The sequence below is a fragment of the Pelodiscus sinensis genome, chromosome 12 (assembly GCF_049634645.1).
Source record: "Pelodiscus sinensis isolate JC-2024 chromosome 12, ASM4963464v1, whole genome shotgun sequence".
NCBI lineage: Eukaryota > Metazoa > Chordata > Testudines > Trionychidae > Pelodiscus > Pelodiscus sinensis.
This window is the reverse complement of record NC_134722.1, coordinates 336,937-361,607: the sequence shown is the minus strand read 5'-3', so window position 1 is coordinate 361,607 and position 24,671 is coordinate 336,937. Positions and strand designations below refer to the sequence as shown.

General features: G+C 55.7%; 1 protein-coding gene across 6 annotated transcripts in view; it reads left to right on the top strand.

Moving 5' to 3' along the window:
* The window catches only part of ZFHX3 (zinc finger homeobox 3), a 1,230,042-nt gene that overhangs the window by 1,170,680 nt on the left and 34,691 nt on the right, over nt 1-24,671 (top strand). For all 6 annotated transcript variants that reach the window (XM_075939761.1, XM_075939759.1, XM_075939760.1 and 3 more), the window contains one exon: nt 8,414-8,521. In XM_075939761.1, coding sequence (XP_075795876.1) covers nt 8,414-8,521 — 108 coding nt within the window. The remainder of the gene's footprint in view (nt 1-8,413; nt 8,522-24,671) is intronic.

Sequence of the window (24,671 nt, the reverse complement as noted above, 5' to 3'; positions counted from 1 at the left end):
CCTGCCCTTGCTACCACCGGTGCATGTTCACGGCTGTGGGAACCTCCCCTAGTGATGGTAAGGATGCGCACGGCTGTGGGAACCTCCCCTAGTGGTGGTAAGGGCGCGCACGGCTGTGGGATCCTCCCCTAGTGGTGGTAAGGATGCGCACGGCTGTGGGAACCTCCCCTAGGGGTGGTAAGGGCGCGCACGGCTGTGGGAACCTCCCCTAGGGGTGGTAAGGGCGCGCACGGCTGTAGGAACCTCCCCTAGCGGTGGTAAGGGCGCGCACGGCTGTGGGATCCTCCCCTAGTGGTGGTAAGGGCGTGCGCGGCTGTGGGAACCTCCCCTAGGGGTGGTAAGGGCGCGCACGGCTGTGGGAACCTCCCCTAGCGGTGGTAAGGGCGCGCACGGCTGTGGGAACCTCCCCTAGTGGTGGTAAGGGCGCGCACGGCTGTGGGAACCTCCCCTAGTGGTGGTAAGGGCGCGCACGGCTGTGGGAACCTCCCCTAGTGGTGGTAAGGGCGCGCACGGCTGTGGGATCCTCCCCTAGTGGTGGTAAGGGCGCGCACGGCTGTAGGAACCTCCCCTAGGGGTGGTAAGGGCGCGCACGGCTGTGGGAACCTCCCCTAGTGGTGGTAAGGGCGCGCACGGCTGTGGGAACCTCCCCTAGTGGTGGTAAGGGCGCGCACGGCTGTGGGAACCTCCCCTAGTGGTGGTAAGGATGCGCACGGCTGTGGGAACCTCCCCTAGTGGTGGTAAGGGCGCGCACGGCTGTGGGAACCTCCCCTAGCGGTGGTAAGGGCGCTCACGGCTGTAGGAACCTCCCCTAGTGGTGGTAAGGATGCGCACGGCTGTGGGAACCTCCCCTAGTGGTGGTAAGGGCGCGCACGGCTGTAGGAACCTCCCCTAGGGGTGGTAAGGATGCGCACGGCTGTGGGAACCTCCCCTAGTGGTGGTAAGGGCGCGCACGGCTGTGGGAACCTCCCCTAGTGATGGTAAGGGCGCGCACGGCTGTAGGAACCTCCCCTAGTGGTGGTAAGGGCGCGTACGGCTGTAGGAACCTCCCCTAGTGGTGGTAAGGGCGCGCACGGCTGTGGGAACCTCCCCTAGTGATGGTAAGGGCGCGCACGGCTGTAGGAACCTCCCCTAGTGATGGTAAGGGCGCGCACGGCTGTGGGAACCTCCCCTCAGGGTGGTAAGGGCACGCACGGCTGTGGGAACCTCCCCTAGCGGTGGTAAGGGCGCGCACGGCTGTGGGAACCTCCCCTAGGGGTGGTAAGGATGCGCACGGCTGTGGGAACCTCCCCTAGTGATGGTATGGGTGTGCATGGCTGTGGGAACCTCCCCTAGTGATGGTATGGGTGTGCATGGCTGTGGGAACCTCCCCTAGTGATGGTATGGGTGTGCATGGCTGTGGGAACCTCCCCTGCAAGTCTAGTGATGGTAGGCGCATGCACGCGCACAGTCACGTGGTGTGCACAGCTGCATGTGGGCAGGGTCACAGCTGCCATGAGTTGACTGGGTCTCAGGTCTATGTCCACCAGCTGCAAGGGCTAGTCACACTGAAGTGTGTATGGGGGGAGGTGAGTGGGGGGAGGAACGGACGTCCTTGTTTCACAGAAGATGCTCTGTGTACAATTAAAACTTGTTTCTGGTAACCCTCATTCCAGGAAAGATGAGCTTTTAACAAAGGGCTTTTGACAGCTGCAGGGTATTTCATTTTTTTAATGCTGAATGAAAAATCAATACATTTTTCTGGGTTATACATATTCAGAACAGGCTTGATATTTCCATTATAATGGAAAATGGGTGTCTGTGCACATCTCGCCTGTCAGAGCTGCACCGCTGCATTTTCCAAGCCACTGCTAAATATTTCAAACCTGATTTGATTGTGGTTCATGACAGCTAATGTTTCTCAGCTCTTGAGCCCGCCAGAGGGAGGGGAGGCAAACCCACTCTATTTCAGTTCCTCCCCCCACCCCGGCCCCCAAAGAAATACCCCTCGTCCTTCTGCACCAGAGATGTCAGCTGGTGAAGGAAATAAGGCCAAGAGAGCCGAGGGGACTCGCTGTTCAGCCTGGCACACGTCCAGTTGGGGTTTGGTGACTTCTCTGCACTCATGTTAAGCTTTGCAACCTGCGTTTCGGAAGGGCCAGGAGTGATGCATTTTGCGCCTGTGATATTTGAGGACAGAGGCACGTTCTCACTCGTTGGCTCTGGGATTTTCGGAATTCTGCTGAGGTCAGAAGATGCTTACGATTTCCAGACTCTTTTCCTCTGCTCCTTCTCTTAGTGACTCGTTTAATTTCCCATTCAAAGGAAATGCCATTGTCTAAAATGATTTATTCGCTAAGGAAGAAAAGACCCATCCTGGGAATTTGCACTGGGGTGGATTTCAAAAATCTGAATAGCAGATTTCCTAGCCCTGTAATGACGGCTCCAGCCAGTGCTCCTGGGGTAGGCCCACTCTCAGGGATTTGTGAAATTGTTGCAAGTCTGTTATCGAGGTAGCACCACGTGTGCCCTGGGTGCCTCCCAATAGTGGTAAGGCAGTGGGCTCGGGGCAGGCTGGGATTGTTTGGGTTTGAGTGAGACTCAGTCCTTGTGCAAAGTCCCTGAGTCTGTCTGCCCCATTCCTCTGCCTCCCTTCACTTCATAAGCCCTGACATGCTCCAGATTTGGGGAAATCCACTTTGCATCTGGGGACCACAGCACAGCCGTTCCGTCCCTACGCTCTGCTCCAGCCAGTGCACAGGAACGGCAGCTGTCGTCCCTCGGGGCTATGTGTACAGGGCCGGAAGCAGACACCTCCCCAGACTGCGGATCGAACAGCACTGGCTGGGGTGGAGCGGTCCTGTATTCAACACCCCCTCTGCGCCTGTCAGGAGAGGACCGGCCTGCCGCTGTCTCAGTCCTGCAGCGGGCCCCGCACGCCGTGCCACGGTGAGCTCCTCATGCAGCTCGGCATCCCCTGCAGCTCCGCCCGGGGGTCCTGAGACTAACGCGGCTCTTCCGAACCTCGGCAGCGACACGGGTCCGCGCGGCCTGGATGCGAGGCTCCCCGCCGAGCTGTCGTGGAGTCAGAAGCCTGGGCAAATGGGACCAGGGTTCCTTTGGTGTGGAAAAGTTTAGGGGGGTGCTTCAGGCCCAAAGCGACCAGTGAGGACTTGCTGATGCCCCTGAAGTATGAGCAAGTCCTGAGCATGTGAAAGGGGTCCGTTGTGCAGCTGGCCCACGGCCCGGGGGCTGAGTACTTGCTGTCATCCCACGCCAGGCTCCTTGCTGGTCCAGGGCTTGTGCTGCTAATAGCCGGGGGGTCAGGCTCTCGTAGGGATTCAGCCCCAGAGGAGGGGCTATTGGAGCCAATTCCAGTGAAGGGCACTCGCCCACCAGACCCGTTGGTGTTCCTGCCGCATGTGAGCGTGCGAGAGAAAAGGGGAAGGGAGAAGCTGGGAGTGGGCGACAGGATAGCTCACGTGCGGATTCCCTGCTTTGTTCACTCCCTTTGGGGCACCCAAATTGGCGTCTGCCGGCAGACGGGACCCTAGGCCAGGCGGACCTTTGGTCCGACCCAGCAAGGCCATTCTTCAGAGCAGCTTCCTGCCCGTCAGATGGGCAACTGGCCTTGTTCCTTCAGCGATGTGCCCGTGGATGCAGAAGGATGTGAAAGCCCTCGCTCGGGTGTTAATAGGCGTTCCCCTCCCTCTCCGAGAACAGCTGTGCTGGACCAGTCTTGGGCACTGCAAATGCAGACCTCAGAGACAGCGGGTTGAAATGGGGCAAGCTCGTGGAACGGCCCTCTTGGCATCTGGGTGTGTTGAAAGGAGCCACCTCGCCATTGGGAAGGGATTCAAATACTGGTCTTCACTCAGGCCAACTATCTGAACTCAGCTACTGGCCAATTCCCAGCACTTCCGACGGGAAGTGTATTGCCCTCCACCCCGGTGTATTGCCCTCCACCGCTCCTCTTTAAGAGCCAGTAGCCTTCACGGAAATTCTGTCCAGTGATTCGGAAAATCCTTTCTGCAGCCTCCCCGTTCCTGCTGCCCTTCTGCCTCCTCCAGGGCAGCAGACACGCTTTGGCGCTCAGAAGAGCAGGCTTGCCAGTGATGGGGCTTGGTGAATTCCGACTACGCGTTACTGTCTGGTGGCTTTCTTTTATGTGGCCGCCCAGTCAGACAAACTGCCTTCCCGTCGGGGGGGCGGGCGCTGAGCAGGGAGGAATCTGCAGTTTGTATCCTTGTTTTGTAGTCGTTTTTCTACCTTTATTGGTATTCATAGCTCACATTTTCCCGGTTACTGTCAGACTGGGCTTTTGGCCATTTAGAGAGCTCGTTCCCCTTGCTGTGGATGATGATGGTATAAAGACAGATGGTGTAACTGCTTATGAATGTCCTATTTTATTTCCCCAGAACCAGACAGTTCACTTGAAGACGTATATTATTTCCACATGCGCCGGTTAGGCAGCCCAGACAGTGTCTGAATCCAGCAGTGGGCCACCCTTCCTTCCTCTCTGTGCAGACAGTGACACTACTAGGGCACCGGTGGTACTGCGCCAAGGCTCCAGCACCTCCGATGGCTCTCTGGGTAGCTGGGGAGTGAGCGGCAGCCCCCTTGCAGCTGAGCAAGGCCCTGCGCGTGGGCGCCTTTCGGAAAAAAGGGCGACGGGCGTTGTTGGCCGGAGCAGAGGAGTTGGGAGACGGAGGGTTTTATTTCTGGCTGTCACCTGCCCCGTTTAACCTTGAGCCTCCCCAGAGCCTCTGTTTTCTGTTCTGCAAAATGGGGCTGGGCTTGCTTTGCCCGCCTTGGGAAGGTGCTTTGAGGGGCACTTTTTTCTGCCGGGAGGCTCGCAGGCCGCTGTGTTGGGGGAGTAAGCGCCCTAATCTGTGTGCGGCGGATATCGGAACCAGGCACTATGGAGAACGGTGATTTAGAGACAGAAAAAAAGCAAAAATGTGACATTCAAATATTTTTACTGAAACCCATAAAACCAGTTGACTATTTAACTCCTGCTTTTTATCATGGCCCCGCCTCCGCCCGTTAAACAGCCCCCTTCTGCACCGTGCCTGGCAGCTGCTTTTAGTCAGTGGCGAGGTTGATTTCCTGACCCTTTCCCTGAAGTGAGGGGGATGATGGAATTTCAGCTCCCAACCACGGATCCATAGTTCTTCCCTCCAGCAAATTCTCTGCTGCTCAGACCACAGGGAGACAGTTTCTGTGTCAGTAACGTGTCATGTTGTAACTTGCTACACGTCTCCAAGAAACATCCTTGTGTAAGGGTACCATCCACCCCCGTATCTCACACTGGGGTCTTGGCTTCCCAGCACAAGGCCCCACCAGCTCACACGGCTCTGAAGAACTGTGACCTGCAGAGCAGTGGGAGCGGAGATTTGCACTGCACCCGTTAGACACAATGTGCTTCCCCTTCTGGCCAAAACCTCACAGGTAGCATTTTCAAAAGCGCCTTGGTGCGATCTTCAGAAGAACCGTCACTGCTTACGAGCCTGGGTCTCCATTGGAAGTTGGTAGAACTTGAGCTAAGTCATGTTGAAATTTTTGAAAATTGAACCTAGTACCTTCAAGCAGATGCCTTGTGTTTGGCCATCAGCGCCACCTGGAGAAAGTTCATAGTGTGGGGTGGTCAGATCCAGCCAGTCCCAGTGCCTGCTACCCCTTGTTAAAAAGCCCCTTCTGCCAGTGTCTGAGACAGCTGGCGGACTCTTCCGACCCTGGAAGTGGCGCTTGGTGGCTCGTTTCCCTGGTGGTGACTTCGGTGTGCAGGCCGCATGGCCCTCTGGCTCCAGTGACCAAGCCGCCGTTTACCAGAGGTGGGACTGTGAGCTCATCCGGGGGGCTCCTTCCCAAGCAGTGGTAGAATCCCCCCCGAATGAGCCTAACGACAGTCGCTGGCTGACTGGAAGAAATGAAGCGCTAGAAATGCAAAAAGAGCGTCCCTGCTTGTGGGCTCAGCCGAATGCGAGTGTCCCCTCTCTGTTGGGGAGAGCTCCTCTCCGTGCCTCTTCGGTTCCCTGCAAACCGGGATGTGAATCTGCCCTGCCTCGCCTGCCACAGGCCATGTTCTCGTGAACCCTGCTGTGGCAGGGAGCACTAGATCAAAGCACAGTAATGAAGTGCTAATGTCCATCACCGGGTCCATACAGACAGCTGCTCTGCTGCCGCTTTCCCCTGCTTGCTGCCCCTCGCTGGTGGTGTAAACGAGCCCTCAGACAGTTCTCTCTGAGCAAGACTGCTCCTCTTTGGGACCCTTGCCATGGCTCACTAGCTTGGCTGGGTTCTGCAGGCTGAGGGCAGTTTCTGATTAAGTGGTGCATGGCTGAAGTCCCAGTTCTTTCCTATTCAATGTGGGGTTCTTGGAGTCCTCCCCTGTGGTGAATGAATACCCGCTATTATGGCCCCTCCTGTCACCGTACTGCCTGATGGGCTCTGTGTGTATTTATGGGGCAGGTAAGCATGGTGGTAGAGGACAGGAACTTGGCTAGAAAACTACCAAGTGTGTTGCTTCAAGACATTTCATGACCATCCTTATGATCCTGTTGAAAGTCGGAATAAATAAATACAAGATGGCCGGGCACTGCGTGGCTGGACCTAGAAAAGATGGTGTCCGTATTTCCATGTCCTCCAGTATCCCTTTCAGCAGTTGCATCTACTTGGATGGTGTGTGTGTGGAGAGGGTTGTACCACGTATCTCTGTAGGCCTTGAGATCACTGCTTGATAGTAAATGATCCTGCTGGAATTTGCTTGGTGGTTGTGACCTGCGTAGGAGGACCAGAGTCCTTCCCCACATGGAACGCGTCCCCCTGGGGCTCTCGCTTTTCTTTCATTGCTCCTTCATGCCGACCACGGGTTTCTTTTCACCGTGTGACGTGCTGCAGCCTGTTGCCGAGAGAAGTGGCCATTCCTGCAAATAATCCTCTGTGTTTTTCCCTGTGGTGATTAGTATTGGTTAGATGTGAGTAGTCCCCCCCCCCCCCCCCCCAGCCTTACGGCCTCTTGTGTGTTATGCAAAGGGCACTCGGTTGGCAGGAAAGATCCAGCCACATCCAGGATTGGAATTGTTGCCATGTGTGTCCTAGGAACAAGTCCTGTCCGCCAGACACAGACTCTTCCCAGTGAAGGAGGACAGGCAATCACAGACAGCAGGAGAGTGGTGACAGCACTCTTTTTCCTGGCTCTAGCATTTCAGTGGGCTTTGCGTTCTGTTGAAATTACACCAGCCTTGAGACTAAGTGTGTGTCTACACTCCCGTTTGATCAATATAACTTGCCATTCACAGGTGCTTAAATCCCCACCCCACCCCCATGAGCAACCAAGAAAGTGAAAGTGTGAACACTGCTTTGTGGGCAGAAGCACTCTCCTGCTGACAAAGCAAAACCCTCTTGTCTATACTGGCATGTTTTGTCGCCAAAACCTGCCTTTTTGGCAACAAAACAGTGAGAGCATTTACACTGCAGTGCGACTCTTGTTGGGAAAACACAGAGTTTTGGTGACAAAAAACATCCATCCCTGGGAGAGACTTCGGTTTTTCCCCTCCCTTTATTGTTGACAAAGAGCTGGTGTGGACTCTATTGTTTGTTTTGCTGAGGGAACTGGCTTCCTCCAGTATCCTACAATTCCTGACCTTTTGGCTGTGCTCAGTGTTGTGTGATCTCTGCTGCCCTGCAGGCATGCACCTCTCCCCTTGCAAAGCTCCAGGAAGTATCTGACAGCTAGGTGAGCTGCTCCGTGTGGGGAACAAAGAAAGAGCTAATCATTGGCGTGCTCCTGTTTTGCCCTGCTGGGAACCCAGCGGCAGGCAGGCTGCTGCTGCAGGGGGAGGGCTGGAGAGGCTGCTGTGCTGCTTGGACATTCCTCAGCACCAAGAGCTCCCAGAGCCTCTCTCTCTTCCCATCACATTGAACTGTGGGATGCTTACCCACAGTGCTTTGCTCTGTCTGTCGACAGGGGAGCTAGCAACTTCCCAAGAAATGTCCACAGCGGGAAGCAGAAAAACCAGTTTGACCCGTTTTCACTTTTGGTGACTGTTGCGTGTCGGCAGCACTTTTGTCACCAACCCTTCCCAGTGTAGACACAGCCTAAGTATTTTGTCAGAAGTGCCGACAAAGAGTGTTACGCAAGCTGACTTTTAGCGACATGCATGGAACTGCGGGTTCTGAGGGCCCCCAGAAAGTCACCACAGAAAATAGCCAAGCAATCCTAGTCTACGAATGTGGAGGAACTCAACCCAGCACTGTTGGTTTAGTTCCTCGCACAACGCAGCACTGGGAGTGGGGAGTAGGAACCACTGGAAGCCACATCATGTACAAACATTGCAAAATGAGCTGCCTCGGCGCTCGTTAACGACAGACAGGCTCTCTCCTCTGCCTCTGCTTCTGCTTTTAGTCTTTTCTCCTTTTGGTTCTTACATTTCAGAAGAGTCCGTTGAAGACGTGGAAGGGCTGAATGAGACGGCAACCGAACCAGAAGAGCCTGCCAAAGAGCAAGAGTGCGGAGGAGACAAGGACCAGAACAAATGGACAGGTGGGTTTTGCGTCTGTTTCTACCCAGTCCAGCTGGCTGTGGGGATGGACAGATAGGGGCTGAATGTGGCTTGTAAGGGCACTTCTGCTGGTGCCTTGTTCCTCTGTGTAAAGCGGCCTTTGTATTTCTTCCATTTGGTGTCTGTGAAGAGCGACTTAAACGCCGCAAAGTTTTCACCTTCCTTTGTAGCTCATGTTTTGTATTGAAAAGCTGCCTGCCCCTGCCTGAAGTGATTAAGTTGGTACCCCAAAGTGCGCTAGGCTTGGCAAACGGTTACGTGGGCATTCCTGCCCCCCCTGTTTTCTAGAGCCATAGCACGGTGGGAAAGGAGGTTACGAAAATGAGCAGGAAAGATGGGGGCCAAGCAGCAATCCACAGGCAAAGCAGACTGCTGCTTTGCGTAAAAGGCCTACTGGGGTGACAGCACATGGCATGAAAGGTCATGCTTACAGCTCTCCTGTTACAAACCCTTTGCTAGTCACAATGTCCGTTTTTCTCCCCCTTTGCTGGTTGCATTGCAGCTACACTGCGGGAAAGACCCCTGACTAGGCCACGCGATCTGGCTCGCAGGGCTCAGGCTGTGCGGCTGTGATATTGTAGTGAGATGTTCAGGCTCACACTGGGACCAGTGTTCCCTCTCTTGTCATCCATGTGCGGAATAAATATTGCAATGTGCACTGAGGGATGTGTGGATGTGCACCACAAGTAGAAACTCTTGCTGCCAGCTGTGGGCGCTGTGCTAATGCTGGGTGGCACTGGAATCTCTCCTGGGCAGCCGCCCAAGTGCACAGGTTCAAGGGAATGCTGGCTGGGACCCTTCCCCCTCGCAGAGTCCCAGAGGTTGGGCTACAGCCTGAGCCTAATGCCTGCACTGCACTTTTATAGCCCTGTGAGCCCGACAGCTGACTCAACTCAGCCGCAGCCGGGCTCTGGATCGTTATCGCAGTGCAGGCGGCCACTGCGCAGACAGCCGCTGCCCTGAGGCTTTGCACTGCGCTAGCTGACAGGAGCACTGGATCGTAGGCCTGGAAGAGGCTTCGAGGGGCCTCGCATGGCCCAGGCTTGACACTGACAGAGGCTGTTCCGTGGGATGCTGGAGCTCTCTCGTCTCGTCCTGTCCCCGGCACCCATGGCAGGACTAGGGATCATCTGAATTTACTACTTGTTTCCTTTTCACAGAGCTCTACAACATTTTGACAACACCCGTTTTTGCAGGTGTAAAGTAAAAAAAGACTGTCTTTGAAAAATCCCTGCTTTGTAGAAATGGAAAAATAAGGACTTTGAGGGTCACTGCCAACCCCAGGAGCGGGGTCACTGAGCCACTAAAGAAACATAAAAAAAAAAAAACTTTTTGCCTTTGGGAAGAAAACAATTTCAGATTTGTCCTCTTAACTTAGCAGCTCTCCTTGGCAGTGCGGTTGTGCTGACTCGTTCTGTTTACTTGCAGGTAGGGAAATTAAGAGGAATTCTCATTTGCCAGCATCAAGGTCTGAGCGGTTCTGGCTCTTTCCTGGCAAAGAAAACCTGGCAAGTCCCCTTAAGGGCTGTTTGTGCTGCCAATCTAAAATATTAGCTAGACACGTAAGGAAACAAGAAGACATTCTACAACTACATTAGAATCAAGAGGAAGACCAAGGACAGGGCAGGCCCATTGCTCAGTAAAGAGGGAAAGACAATGACAGGAAATTTGGAAATGGCAGAAGTGCTTAATGACTTCTTTCTTTTGGTTTTTACCAGGAGGAGTGATGGTGAATGGATGCCTAACATAGTGAATGCTGGTGAAAATGGGGTAGATTTGGAAGTTAAATTTTTAAAAGTACAAGTTAAAAGTTACCTAGAATTGTTAGATATCTTCAAGTCACCAGGGCCTGATGAAATGCGTCCTAGAATACTCAAGGAGCTGATAGAGGAGGTATCTCAGCCTTTAGCTATTAGGGATGTTAGATAGCGTGTAATTGAAATAGCCATGTAACTGCATGAAATTTTAGCGGTTACGCAGCTATTCAATAGGCCGCGGAGGCAGGGCTGGCAGCCAGTGCACTCCCAGCCCCCCTCCTGGGGGCACCTTGCAACCCCACACTGCTGCCTGTCCATCAGAGGCAGCAGCACAAGGTGGCAGGTGGGAGCCGGTCCCCCAGGGGAGCCAGTTTAAAAGCTGGGGGGGGTCTGAGCTCTCTGCGGACAGAGGCTGCTCTAGCATCCCATAGAGAAGCCTCTGTCTGTGGGGAGCTTGGACTCCTGTGGAGAGGGGCTGCTGCCACCCTGTGCTGCTGCCTCTGTAGCAGAGGCAGCAGTACAGGGTGGCAGGCGAGAGCAGGTCTCCCTTAAAAAAACAGCTTCCCGCGCAGATACAGAGGCAGCAGCATAAGGTGGCAACAGCCCCTGAACACAGGAGTCCAAACTCACCAGGAATGGAGGTTGCTCCATGTCAGCAGCCCCTGTCCATGGGGACCTCTGACCCCCTAGTGACAGGGGCTGCTGCCGCAGAACAGACTCTGTCCATGGCAGGCCCAGGGCTATGAGTTAATCATATAGTCATCTACATGTTAACATCCCTATTAGCTGTCATCTTTGAAAAGTCGTGGAAGTCGGGAGAGATCCCAGAAGACTGGAAAAGGGCAAATCTAGTGCCCATCTATAAAAAGGGAAAGAAGAACAACCCAGGAAACTGCAGACCAGTCGGTTTAACTTCTGTGCCAGGGAAGGTAATGGAGCCGGTAATTAAGGAATCCACCTGCAAACACCTGGAAGATAATAAGATGGCAGGCAACAGCCAGCATGGATTTGTAAAGAACAAATCATGTCAAACCAATCGGATAGCTTTCTTTGATAGGACAACAGGTCTTGTGGATAAGGGTTGGATGTGGTAAACCTAGATTTTAGTAAGGCGTTTGATACGGTCTCACATGACCTTATCAATAAACTAGGGAAATACAAACTAGATGGGGCTACTATAAAGTGGGTGCATAACTGGCTGGATAACCATTCTCAGAGGGTAGTTATTAACGGTTCACAATCCTGCTGGAAGGGCAGAACAAGTGGAGTTCCGCAGGGGTCTGTTCAATATCTTCATCAATGATTTAGATATTGGCGTAGAGAGGACGCTTATTAAGTTTGCGGATGGTACCAATCTGGGAGGGGTTGCAAGAGCTTTGGAGGATGGGTCATAATTCAAAATGATCTGGACAAACTGCAAAATGGTCTGTGGTAAACAGGATGAAGTTTAATAAGGACAAATGAAAAGTGCTCCACTTAGGAAGGAACAATCAGTTTCACACACACAGAATGGGAAGCGACTCTCTAGGAAGGAGCATGGCAGAAAGGGATCTAGGGGTGATAGTGGACCACAAGTTAAATAAGAGTCAACAGTGTGATGCTGTTGCAAAAGAAGTAAACATGATTCTGGGATGCATTAACAGGAGTGTCGTGAACAAGAAGTCATTCTTCCGCTCTGCTCTGCTCTGCGTTGATTAGGCCTCAATTGGAGTATTGTGTCCAGTTCTGGGCACCATGTTTCAAGAAGGATTTGGAGAAATTGGAGAAGGTCCAGAGAAGAGCAACAAGAATGATGAAAGAGCTAGAGAACATGACCTATGAAGGAAGGCTGAAAGACTTGGGCTTGTTTAGTTAGAGAGGAGAAGACTGAGAGGGGACATGATGGTGCTTTTCAGGTATCTAAAAGGGTGTCACAAGGAGGAGGGAGAAAAATTGTTCTTCTTGGCATCTGAGGACAGGACAAGAAATAGGCTTAAGTTGCAGCAAGGGAGGTTTAGGTTGGACATGAGGAAAAACTGCCTGCCTGTCAGGGTGGTGAATCACTGGGATAAGTTGCCCAGGGGGATTGTGGAATCCCCATCTCTGGAGATACTTAAGATCAGGGTAGACAGACACCTGTCAGGGATGGTCTAGACCAGGGCTTCTCAACGCATGGCTTGGAGGCCACATGGAGCCCATCTGTTTGTGGCCCACAGTGCGCTTTGGTTTTACACAGGGCTCAACATGTGTCCCGTGGGTGGGATCCTTTGAAAATGGCCTCCACTGGGAACACGCTCCACAAATGCGAGGTGTCTCCCAGGTGGGGTGAGCATTGAAAGACAAGCGGAGGGGCTGGCTGGAACAGATGGGTCCAGGGTGTCGGCGTGTCTAGTCCCAAGGGAGGAGGTGCCGGGAGCGGTGGGGCATTGTGGGAAAGAAGCTATTTGCGTATATATTTGCATGGATATGCAATCACACTTAAGTTGCGGCCCTCGACATCTGCTGTGAGTATCATTGTGGCTCCCCGTGCTTCCAAAGTTGAGTAGCCCTGCTCTAGCCAGTACTGGGTCCTGCTGTGAGGGTAGGGCACTGGACTTGATGATTTCGCAAAGTCACTTCTAGTTCTAGGATTCTATGATTAAATGTATTCCAAACGCTCTCGGGCATAAGCACAGTGCTGGTACGTTGGTATTTGTAGACCTCAGGAGAGGCCAGCCCATTGAACGAAGAGAGCCACAATTGTTGAGGGAAAAAAAAACCAAAAGGACGCTGCCCCTTTAAAAACTGTGGGCAGGCTTTTTGGCCACATCAGGCTCCTGTCGGCTGCCGCCATTGTGCCATGCCAGACGGCTCCCCTGCGCCCAGGGGGCCGGAGGCCAATTGTAGGGGTGGGTGGGGCGGCTTCGCGAGCCATGGGGGAGGCTTTGCAAGCCGCACTGTCAGGGGTGAAGAGCCGCGGGTTGGCCACCCCGCTGGACGTTTTCAGATGGTTTTCAGTGATACGTTTAAGAAATCACGTGGAAAAAAATAAGTTTTGTAAAACTTTTTTTCACCCATAAAATCTAGTTGGACATAGACTTTTAAGGCAGGGGCCTTTTATATGGCCATTTTCCTGTGGAATTCCTAGCCCCCCTTAGTGGAAGGACCATGTAAACTATAAATACTAAAACCAGTTTCTAGGACCTCTACGTTTTGGTTTGTTTTGTTTAAAAATCCTCTAAAGGAAAACCACAAACTATGCTGAGTTCGGCCTTGCGGCTGTAGCTGCATCCACATAGGCAGGCCCCTCTGCAGGGGCAGATGATGATTTTGCGGGGCCCCCCCTTTGACACGGCGCATGCGCAGGCCTCGGGGCGACCGTCCCACTCGCCCTGCCCTATATCCGCCTCTGCCCCTCTGCTCCACAGAGACCCTGGAAGCCCGTGGGCCGCTGGCTCGCCCGGCCCGGGGACTGTTGCAAGGTGAAGGACACGGAGGTTAGTGGGGTTTAAACGCAGCTTCCATGCTTAGTTGAACGTGGGCCCTGCTTTCTAACACGCGGCAGAAACGCTCCCTGTTATTTCCAGCCAGACACACACACTCACTGGAGCTGCGTGGCGGTGAACTTCTAGCCATGCGGTCCTAGCGTGTCAGAGGGACACAGTGGGGGAGCTCTGGGAGGCTCAAGGGCTCGTGTCTCTCACCCACCGAAGTGGGCAGGGTTCCAGGTAGACCCTGCCAAAGAATCGGACACACTTGATCATGGGCGGGGGGGCGGGAAGCAGAGCTGGCGGGGAGAATATGGGGGCTGCAGGGCTAGCCAGGAGGAAGGGGGGGGCTGGGAGGAAGGGAGGACGGGAAGCAGAACTGGGGTGGGTTGGGGGCCGTGGGGCTGGACAGGAGGGGGGGCGGAGGAAGGGGGGCGGGAAGCGGAGCTGGCGAGGGGGGTGCAGCCACGGGCCGCAGCTGGACTCCAAGGGGCCGCGCCCCCGGCAGGCACTCCCTCGAGTTGCTAGTAGAAGCCGGGTGGGGGAGGGGCTGGGAGCCACTCCCCCCGCCCGGCTTTTGCACCAACCAGAGGCTCCCAGCTGGGAGGCGGGGCCGCGATTGGCGCTGGGAGCCTCTGGTCGCGTGCAAAAGCCGGGCGGGGGGAGTGGCTGGGAGTCCCGGACCCCCCCCCCCCTTTTGCACACGACCACAGGCTCCTAGCACCAATCGCGGCCCCGCCCCCGCTAGGCTTCCCTCCGGTGCCCAGCCGGGAATTCAGAAAATACCGACATTGCGCATTGCACGTGTCCCGTATTTTCTGAATGTGTCTACCAGACAGAGGGCGCAAATAAAACAGGACACCTGGCAACTCTAGAAGTGGGTCCAGTAGAAGGTCTGACCTCACTGCCTTCTCTCTGGAGGAGGGCAGAGCCATTGTAATTTTGCCTGTGACTGCCCTCTGCTTCCGGCCTCCCGTTTAATCGTTCAGCACGATGGGCTGTGGTCTTAGCACACCGGTCACACGACCACTGCCAGGGTGTGGGGCAAGGCAAAGGCCAGTTCAGACGTGGGACTGGAAGGCAGATAGTGATGTGGCTTTCTGGGTGTTACAGGCCATGTGGACGTGTGCGGAGCGGCATCAGAGCAGGAGTAAAAGATGTAACCAGAGGATGGGGGCAGAAATCACAGGCTGTTCGAATGCAGGAGTCCACCGTGGGCTATTGAGCAGGAGAGCAGAGGTTGGTGGGGCTAGGCCGTGAAGGGCCCTGGCCCTGAGATAAGGAGCCAATGTCTGAGGTTAGACAAGAGGGAGCCAGCGGAGGGATGCAAACAGAGACGTGACTGGTCGAAACAACAGGCTAGGGGAATGACCACTGTGGCTGTATTGTGAGCAGACCGGGGGTCAGCGAGAAGCATGTGGCACCAAACCGCATGATACCTCTAGGGCTGCCGGGTGTCCAGTTTTGAACTGGACAGTCCAATATTGGCGCTTTCTGTCCGGGAAACAAATTGAGACAATAGAACTGTCAGGAGTGTTCTAAGATGGAATGTCGATTGGGGTGGAATGGCAAGTGTGTCCGGGATTTTTGTTGAAACCATCTGGCCACCCTAGATACCGATCGCTCGACGAAGGCGGCACCGTATCTTAGAATGGGCAAGAGTCGATACAGCCTGAGCGTGAAGCCCTAGAGGAGGTGATGCCGATGTTACAGGCGGGAGAGGAAGGCTGAATGGTAGTGTTAGCCCCAGGGATTGAGAGAGGTGGGAGCAGGAAGAGCTTGGGAGGGGCAGGTGAGAATAGGACCTCCACTGACTCTTTGCGCGACCCCTTGGAATTTACTTAGCCTTTCCGTGCCTCAGTTTCCCACCTTTAGACTGAAGAGTTGCCTGCCGTAGTAACACACTGAGCTCTTCTGCTGACAAGCTGCAGCTGATGCCCATTATCAGTGTTACTGTTGGAGCAGAGCGAGGAGTGTCTGCGGTTGGCCTTCGAGCACTTGGCACGGTGTGTCGGAACGCACCATTCGTAGGGCCTTTGTGAGGCACTCGGAAGACTCAGGACTTTAGTTTCATCCCAAACTGATGGCAACTTTCCAGTGTCAGAGACTGTGAAATTCCCTTCTTTAAGTTTGTAGAGAGAACAAATTATTCTTGAATACAAATGTCTTACGTTCAAGTGAAGTTCTCCCTCCAAACAAAAAACCCCAACATCGTGTGTGGGAATGCTCGGTTTTCAACTCAAAATGCAAAATGTAGAATTTGTGCCTAGTTCGATGTGAACCCAGGCATCTCTAGATTTGGCCAGAAGCAGGAGGAGCGAGTACGTTTCACGCCAACGCTCTAGCGCTTTTGCACTCGCTAGTCCAAATGCCATGTGTGCATGCCAGGCCATCAGTGCCTTTTCCTAGAGGCTCAGAATGTTTGTGCTTTTCAGAAATCAGGGTTGGGTTTGCAGCGTACTGCTCGTATTTCCTGTGCCTGGATTGGGCTTTTCATTTTCATTGCAGCAAAGGGTGAAGTGGCTTCTGCACACTCCCGAGATGCAGCGCGAATCGTCCTGAAGGCCCTTCCAACCAATTGTTGCGGCCATATTTCAATCGTGAATGAATTCTAGATGTCAGTGTTTAATATCGGACACAGAGCACTGAGTCAGATCCGGGGCAACCAGTCAGGGCCTTAAAGAATGTTGGTTTATTATTTGAAACGTGAAATACCGAGATGTTGATAAAATGAAAGAAATGCCTTGGTCCCAAGCGACCCTGCTGCACGAAAGCCTTTCTTGGGGTTATCCGTCAGCCGGACTTCAGTACGCCAGTATTTGTTAAACAAAATCGCTATGTAAAATATAGATTGAAATGAAATAATTCTGGAGGACTAGCCTGGAGGATTTTTTAAAAAAACCATTTTTTAATCCACGCTGCTCACCTCACCCCGAGCAATTAGTGCAGCGGAGCGTCCCTGATTCGAATCGGTGGCAGATTGCTATTAGAAGAGGTATTAATGGGCTGCTGAGAGCTGGGAAATTGTGGCAGAAAAGTGTGTTTATGGAGTGTGGTGCTGGCAGGCGTGATTTCAATCGGATTTGACATGTTTAACATAAATGTATACTGCACAGCTCCTGCAGTTTATGAATAATTCCTGCAGGCCCACTGCCTTTCTAATTACTGAAATTGGAAAAACCAGGTCAGGCACATCCTGGCGGGAACCTATTCCCACCCCTCCCTCTCCCCCTCCTGTTGTCGAGCTGTAGGTTTGGGGTCTGGATCTTTGGGGAAGGCAAAGGCAGGAGGACCCATGAGAGCAGTTCTCCATCCCTGCTTCTGTCTGGCTGCCGGAGGCGCAGTGAGGGGGATTGTGCAGCTCAGTGTAATTGCTCTCGGCTCTTGAGACCAGGAGCAAACTTCCAAGGTACCCAACTCCCATTGAAAGCCCATGGGAGTTGGGTGCCTACATGCCCTTGGTGCCTTGCAAAAACTCTCCCGGAGGTTGGACTTGCTGAGCTAGGACTTGACAGCTTGTCTCTATGCTCCAAGGTCTGCCTGCAGTGGGGGAGGCTGTTCTCTGGCCTAGAGCATTGCCTCCCTCTCCCCTTGCTGCCTAGAGCCCTCCTTCTTGGAGCCGGTGGCTTTCTCCCCTTTCCACGGGAGCCTGTAGGGAAGCCATGTGTATTAGCATCCTTAGTCCCCCTCCGAGCAGTCCCTCCAGCCCCCAGCCAGCTGTGTTGTTCTTCCCTGAACTGCCTCAGCTGATGAGTTTCTTTCAGCCCGGCCCCGGGACGGGAGCGCTGCATTCCCGGGGCAGTCACACTCCCTGTCTTAGGCGTGTCTGCTTGCAGCCCGTAAGGCCATGGCTTCGTGTCCTGTCCATTGGAAAGGCCTGCTCTGCTGTCAGTTACAAGCCCAAAGGCCTGTTGTGCACTGGCCACCGTGGTGGCAGACCCCAGTAAAACAGACGTCCCTCCCCAGTGTCCTTGGGCGTTTGGCTGGCACGGACGTGGGCTGCCAGGTGTGCTTGGCAGGGCTAGCGCAGGCACCAAGAGCGTGATTGAAAGGGGTGAATCTTGTCTGCACTGCAAGGGGAAACTGTGCTGTCTGCTTTGGCGGCTGCCTTTGTTATCGCTGGGCCCCGCAGCAAGGGAGCCGTTCTCAGGCTGGCGGGGCCTTTGGCACTCTTGACTTCCCCCTCTCTCCTTGTTTGTTCCCTCCAAGATGCATTAGCAGCACATGAGCTCTCGGAATCGCTGGGCTGGTCTGCCCATCCAGCCCACGGCCACGCTAGGGCATGCTGCAGAGCCAGGCTTTGCGGCCCCCACCAACCCAGACGTGGCTGAGTGTAGCACAGACCCTGTCATCCTCACCGCACACTCCTGCCATTTGAAACAGTGTCTTCTGGCCTTGGCCTTCAACTTTTCTGGTGCTCTTTGGCAGCATTCCCTCTAACTTTTCCACCCATGTGCGGAATGAATTTTGTTTTGCGCACCAACATTAAGATATGTGACCTCCATATCAGTGCACCTAACAAAATTCATGCAGCGCCTCTCCCCAGCCCTGGTAGTTCCCAGCAGGGCTTCTCTGCCTGGCCAAGGGCTTCTCTCCCTCCGCAGCTGTTCCTGTGGGCTTGGGCCAGGCCTCGAGAGGGCTCTGGAGGGTCGGGGCTTGGTCTGGGGCAGCAGCACAGCTTACAGGGAGCCTCGGGCTTTCAGCCACTTCTAGTCCAGCTGAGATTTTGTGTCCAAGCCTCTTGACCTTGTTTTTCAGCTAAAGCCATGGGACTCGGTGTCAGCTGGTTACTGCGTCCCGACCACCCGCTCCGTTGATGGCCCGCCCCCGGGAAGCAGCCCGGCAGTGCCGTGCTCTCTCAAACTCAGGGTCCCGCGGGGAGAAAAGCTAGCGTGAGGGGACCCCCCTGTGTGCGTCCCAAGGAGTCGGGCGCGTGCCAGTAGCCGTGTGCACCAACGAGATGGGACGGCCCTGTCCGGTCAGGAAGCTGCAAACGTTGGGCTGTCTCCACAGCACGGTCCGGCAGCGGGGCGCTCTGAGCCCTGCCCAGGTCGGTCGTTGCCTCCTCTTGGGAGCCGTCCCCAGCTGTGCTGCCAGAGCCTCCTCCAGGTCATTGACGCGCCGCAGGCCCCTGAACGTAGGGTCTCTCCGTTTCCCTGCTTTAGCAGGCTACTCCCAGCCCCGCCTGGAGCAGCCGCTGCTGACCTCAGGCGTTCCTTCCAACGCTCCCCAGCTAGAACCCCCTGCACCAACAGAAACTTGACGTCATGGTGTCCTCTGAGCATGCAGCTCCTGTCGCTGAATCCCTCTTCAGGGTCCCCCCGTGTCCATTTCAGCCTTGTCTTGACCATCAAGGCCCTTCATGATCTGCTAGTCCCGATTTCTCTGCTCTAGTGTCCTGTGGCACTGCCCCCGAGCCAGCCTGCTCTGCTAGCTACAGCTGCCATGTCTGCCCTTCCCGTTCCTCCCCACTGCCTGATCTTCACGGAGCACAGCCTGCAGGGCGTTTCCTGCTACGCACCCGCAGGAAATCAGCCAGCCCTTCCCGGCCAGTCTGCAAGGGAAGGTTGATATTCATGGATGTTGTTTCACAAGAGATGCAATTGGCTGGCTTTTTGTCCCCCTCCCTATATGTAAGCTCTTCGGTGCAGGGACCACAGCGGTGCGTGTGCAGGGGGATAGGTCCGTATCCTATTTGGAGCTTCTGTGTGTGGCCGTAAGATAAATATTTAATCGCAGCTCAGCTATTCAGACTCACCGCCGACTGAAACGAGCCAGAGAAACAAACCCGTCTGGCCATTTTCAGGGTCGCATTTTCAAGAGCGAGACAGAGGTTGTGCAGACGTGCTCTTGCCAGGATCTCTGTGTATTTCATCCTATTGACTCTCTGAGCCTTTATTTATCAAACGTGGGTTTGCAAAACTCCAGGAGAGCAACAGGCGCTCTTGCCTCCGATTAGCATGGCTCCCACCTCCATTAGGGTGAATGGGACCTTGGGGGAATAGGGAATGTAAACAGACAGCGTTTCAGAGAGAACCATTCCAACCATCTGTTCCTAGCACTGAAGGGAACACGCGCAGCCGTGCCGTGGTGCTAGGCAAGGCGGTTCCATTCGGGAGACTTGAGCGCTGCGCTCGTGGTCTGTTACGTCACTCGACTCCCTCCGTGGAATTCCTGACATGGATGTATTCCGCTGGTATCGTATCAACGGCATGTTCCTGCTGGAATGGCACATGTCTGGCAGAGAGCCCTCCTGGCAGCATGGTCCCAAGCGAGGCAGAATTTCCACGGTCCGGGTTCCTCTGCTCCAGTGCCGAGTGCTCCCGTGTCCTCATGCTGCCTCCCCACTCAGCCACTGGGCTGCAGCTGGCGGGGGAGGCCTGGCGGCGTGGGTGCAATAATCCCGTCGGTGCTCTGAGCTCGGGCTTGCCAGACGCAGCCCCGGGGCGCTCAGGGGCCTTTCTGCTGACGGTGTAAAGGAGGCAGGAGGCCCTCTAGCCACAGAGCCCTCCACGGGAGGCTGCAGATTTCACTGCGAGGGTCACTGTTTGCTGCAACGTTTCGGAGCTGCTCCAGGAAGAACCGGAGGGAAAGGTCTGAAGACTCCGTCGCTGGAGACAGACCTGTGGGGACAGCCACCCCACTGGGCAACGGCTTCTGGGCGGCTGTGAGAACAGCCTTCGGGGGGGCCTGGTGCTGAGCTAGTCTGGACAGTGTTTTCCTTATCAATCAAGGTAGCAAACCGGGGCTGTAAGTTTGTGGGGCAGGTGGCAGGCTGGCTTACGGGACGCCGGCAGAGGAGAACCTCTGGCTTACGGAAAGCAGCATGAATTAATAATCATGTAATTGGCTTCTCCATTAGGTTGCTGGGTTGGGAGATGGCCCTTTAGACGAAGGGGCTGTCAGGGTAGTTTAGCGAAGAGAGTCTGATGGGTGAATCATGGGGGTGGCGGCTGCCTTGGCCTTGCACAAGGCTCAAGCACAGTCAGCTCTTTGGTCCGGCCGGTGCTCGGCTCTGAGGCTAGCAAAGGAAAGGCTGAGCAGCCCTTCTGGGTCACCCCTCCCCCCTTTAAGGTAGAGTGTGACCCGACCCGACCCGACCCTCCCCCCGGTGCTGAAAAGCAGCTGTTGTCCAGCGAAGGGCGTTGGGAGCCAAGTGCCTGGCAGCCTGGCGGAAGGTCCCTGCTTTCTCTGGGGACAGAAAGGTCGTGGGTCTGAAATGCGTCGTCCTAGCCTCTTGAACCTTGAGATGAGCCAGTCCAGGCCCAGTTACCTGCTGCACCGTCACGCTGGCCCTCGGGCAGGATCTCGCCTGTGGCGGAGGGGACATGCCCGTGAGCAGTGGCTGGAGATAGAAGGCTTTCGCACTGACCGCGGGGAAGCGGCTCTTCCCTACATCGGCTTTGGAGCCGATCACTGGGTGTGCTCAGCGTGATGCCGTCTCCGTGCCCACTGCCTCCGGAGGGCGAAGGGGCTTGTCAGCCCCCTGCCCGGTGCCACGCTGCCCAGCCCCGTGTCCACAGGAACCATTCATGTACTTGCACCTGCCATCCGCCAGGGGAGTCGCAATAGCTTGGTCTGTGTCGGGCCCAAATGGGCATTTTCTGCATCGCATGTTCCATTCTGAGACCGCTGACAACAGCCAGGCCGTCTCCCCAGCGCTGCTGTGCGTAGGCAGGTCTCCGTGCTGGGCGGTGAAGGCTGAGCACCTCGCGTTTCAGGGGAGGGAAGCAAAGCTGGGGTTACGCTCCCCACTGACGTGAGCGGCTGGGACGGTGCTGTGTCTTGGCTGACTGGCCGTGGCTCCATTGGGGAGGGCTGGTCGCAGAACTCAGGGGTGCCTGGCCACGGGGAAGCTGCGGGCAGCTCTGCCTCAGCAGAGGATCCCAAGCTGGCTCCACCAGTGCGGGCAGCCGTGGCGCTGCCCAAGCCAGCCTGGGTGCTGTTTCAAAGGGTGGCGAATTTGGGGCATGGCAGCACTGGGACAGTCTTCGGAAATAACGGATTTCGACTAGGGACGTGAAATTGGGTTTCGTCCACTCGTTGATGGATTTTCCACCGACTAGCTGATCAGTCGATAAGCAGGGGAACCACAGCGGGGCCTGCCAGCTCTCGAGACATTTACAAGGCTGGAGCACAGCCGGGGGACCTGGCATGAGCTGGGAATCGGCTGTCCCGGCTCACGTCAGGCCCCTCCCGCTGCGCTCCAGCCCAGTAAATGTATCCAGAGCTGGCAGGCTGCTAATACATTTAAAAAGCAGAGGCGCAGCATCTAGGGCTGGGTGTGAGCCAGGAATCAGCTGATTCCACGCTTGCACTCGCTCCCCGCTAGCCCCTGCCCCCCACAGAGACGGTGCTGGGGGAACCGGCTTTTAAGCCAGCTCCCCCCGGCTGCCTCTGATAGACACCACAAGGGGAAGGGAAGCAACTAGTCACTTACATCCCTAATTTCAAAATAACAACTCCCGAAGTAACGATTTGCAAATAGCCTGTCCGCTCTGCCAGGAAGCCTCGACATGAGACCGAGCCAGGCTCCCTAACTGTGGGCGTCCATCAGAGAGAGGCAGTGTGGGGCGGAGGAGAGCAGGAGCCGGTGCTGGGGGGAGCCAGCTTAAAAGCCGACCTCCCAGCACCATCCCTATTGTGGGGGCAGGGGAGGCAGAGGCACAGCAGGGACTGGACGCAAGCCGGAAATCAGCTGCCGGCTCTTACTCCCCGACAGCTCTTACTACATTTAAAAGGCAGAGCTGCAGCCTGGGGCCAGGAGCTCTGCAGTTCCCCCCGTTACCACCTAATCGATGGCAATTCTATCGACTAGTCGATTAGCTGATTAAATGCCATTTAACATCCCTACTGCACAGCACCCTGCCCACCGCTACCCCCTGCCTAGCACAGCCCCACCCCACGACTGCCCACCTTCCTCGCTCAGCCCCGTGGCTGCACTCACCGGCCCCGCTGGGCTGTGTCTGTCTGGCCCAGGCTCTTCCCCCTTGGGAGTGGGGTGCTGAACCAGGCTGGAGCAGCAGGGCCTGGCCAGCCAGGCTCCCTTGGGACCCACTTGCCCAGCGGGCCCCCTGCATTGGAGTGCTGAGCTCTTCCCCCGCCCCAGGGGCTGCGTTGCCAAGAGGCGTGCTCCAGCAGGGCTGCATGGGGCTGCCCCAGCCTGCCCCGCTGATACCCGGAAGCGTTTAGGAGCCTGGGCCTGACAGGAAATCCGGCCCTGGAAGGGGACCCTCAGTGTGGTCAGGTCCCCGCCAGCAGGGAAAGCAGCGCGGTTTGCACGGTGCCTGGCCGGGTGCAGACAGAGCCGGGGCCTGATGCTCAACTTCCAGATTGTGGTTGACACTTTCATGGCTGAGGTCAAGTGGAGGCGTGGCCAGTAGCAGCAGCAATTAACCTTCTCATTAGAGCCGCTCTTCTCATGCCACACAGGGACCAGCCACGGCAAATTAGCACGGAGCAGCCTCTGCCACCCCCGGCTAGGACGCCTCTCCGTCTCCTTGCTACCACCCTGGCACGTGTGACACTGAATCGGCCCCAGAGGGCTGTTCCCTTGGCGTGGGGCGGGGCAGGCAGACTCCCCCATTGTGCCAGCTGTTTGCAGGCAAAGGGAAAGCAAACTCTGCTCTCTAGCAACTTTCCTCTGCCTCTGGGCCCCATGGGAGGGGAGTCCCACAGCAAGTGTGGGGAAGACAATGGAGACGCGTTCCGAGGGCTGCACGTTTCCCAGGGAAGCATTAGCTGCTTGTGCAGGGACGAGCCAGAGGCAGGCTGGGCAGCACGGAGGCTTGAGCGGTGCTCTGGGGTCCCACACGTGTGCTTGGGGGGTGGATGAGACCTGGGGCATGAGACCATGGCAGGAGCCCAGGACTGACGCACCTGCAGGCTAGGAGCCACGTGACAGAACGTGCCAGGTACCCTGCCTGCCTCTTGCCACGGGGGCGCACCCAAGGAGGAGCGAGGTCCTTTTCTGTCCATTTGGAGTGTCCCCGACTCCCTCTCCGTGCGTGCTCAGAGCTGGGGGCCTGTCACGTGGGCGCGCCCAGTCGCAAGGCACGTTTCTTGCATAAATCCCGCCTCAGCAGGCTGGAAGTGAGCCACGGCCCTTCTGAGGGAAGGCATGGCTGGTTCCCGTGATGGGAATAAGAGCAGGGCACGGGATGGGGGTCCAGTCTGGGAACATTCCAGCCCCGAGTTCATCGGCAGCCGATGTATCATGTTAAATACCCAGCTGTCATGTATTATCTTTCAAGTGCAAATGAATAACTCCCATTAAGGCTGAAATGGGTTTGGAGTCGATTCTAAGCAGATGACAGGACTGCTCGAAGGAGTGTTCGGGGGCGGCGAGGGCTGGGTGTAATGCGCCTGTCCTCCTCGTTTTTCAATAATAGATGCCCTACAAACGTATGCGCTACGGGTTACCGAGAGACGGAGGCGCGTTCTGGGAAGTGTCGGTTTCCTGGAACGTTTTCTGGTTCTGTTGCTTTGCTGTCCACCTTCGCCTTTGACTCCCATTGCTTCGGCTTCCCAGGTGTAAGGCTTATAGCTGAACAGTCGTTCTCAGTGTCCATATCAGAGCCAGTCCTGCTGCTGGCCGTGGGACAGGCTGTCACCCAGAGGTCCTCAGATGCCAGTGGGGCTGCTCGCTGGAGAGTCAGACCAGCTGTGCCCGCTGCCCGAATGCTGAGAGCTGAACTCCTGGCTCCCCCAGCCCAGCCCCAGATGTGACTCTTCTGCGTTGCCCCTGCCCTGGGCAGGCTGTACTGTACGGCTGGCTCCCCAGGCAGGAATCCCACTTTGCCCAGCCAGCTCTCCCAGCAAGGCAGGGAGTCTGCCCCAAGGTGTCGCGTGTAAATCCAGCAGAGACGCTCTCGCATGGGCTGGGCTTTGCGCTGGCTGGGGGATCCAGCGAGGTGCTTGTAGCGGGG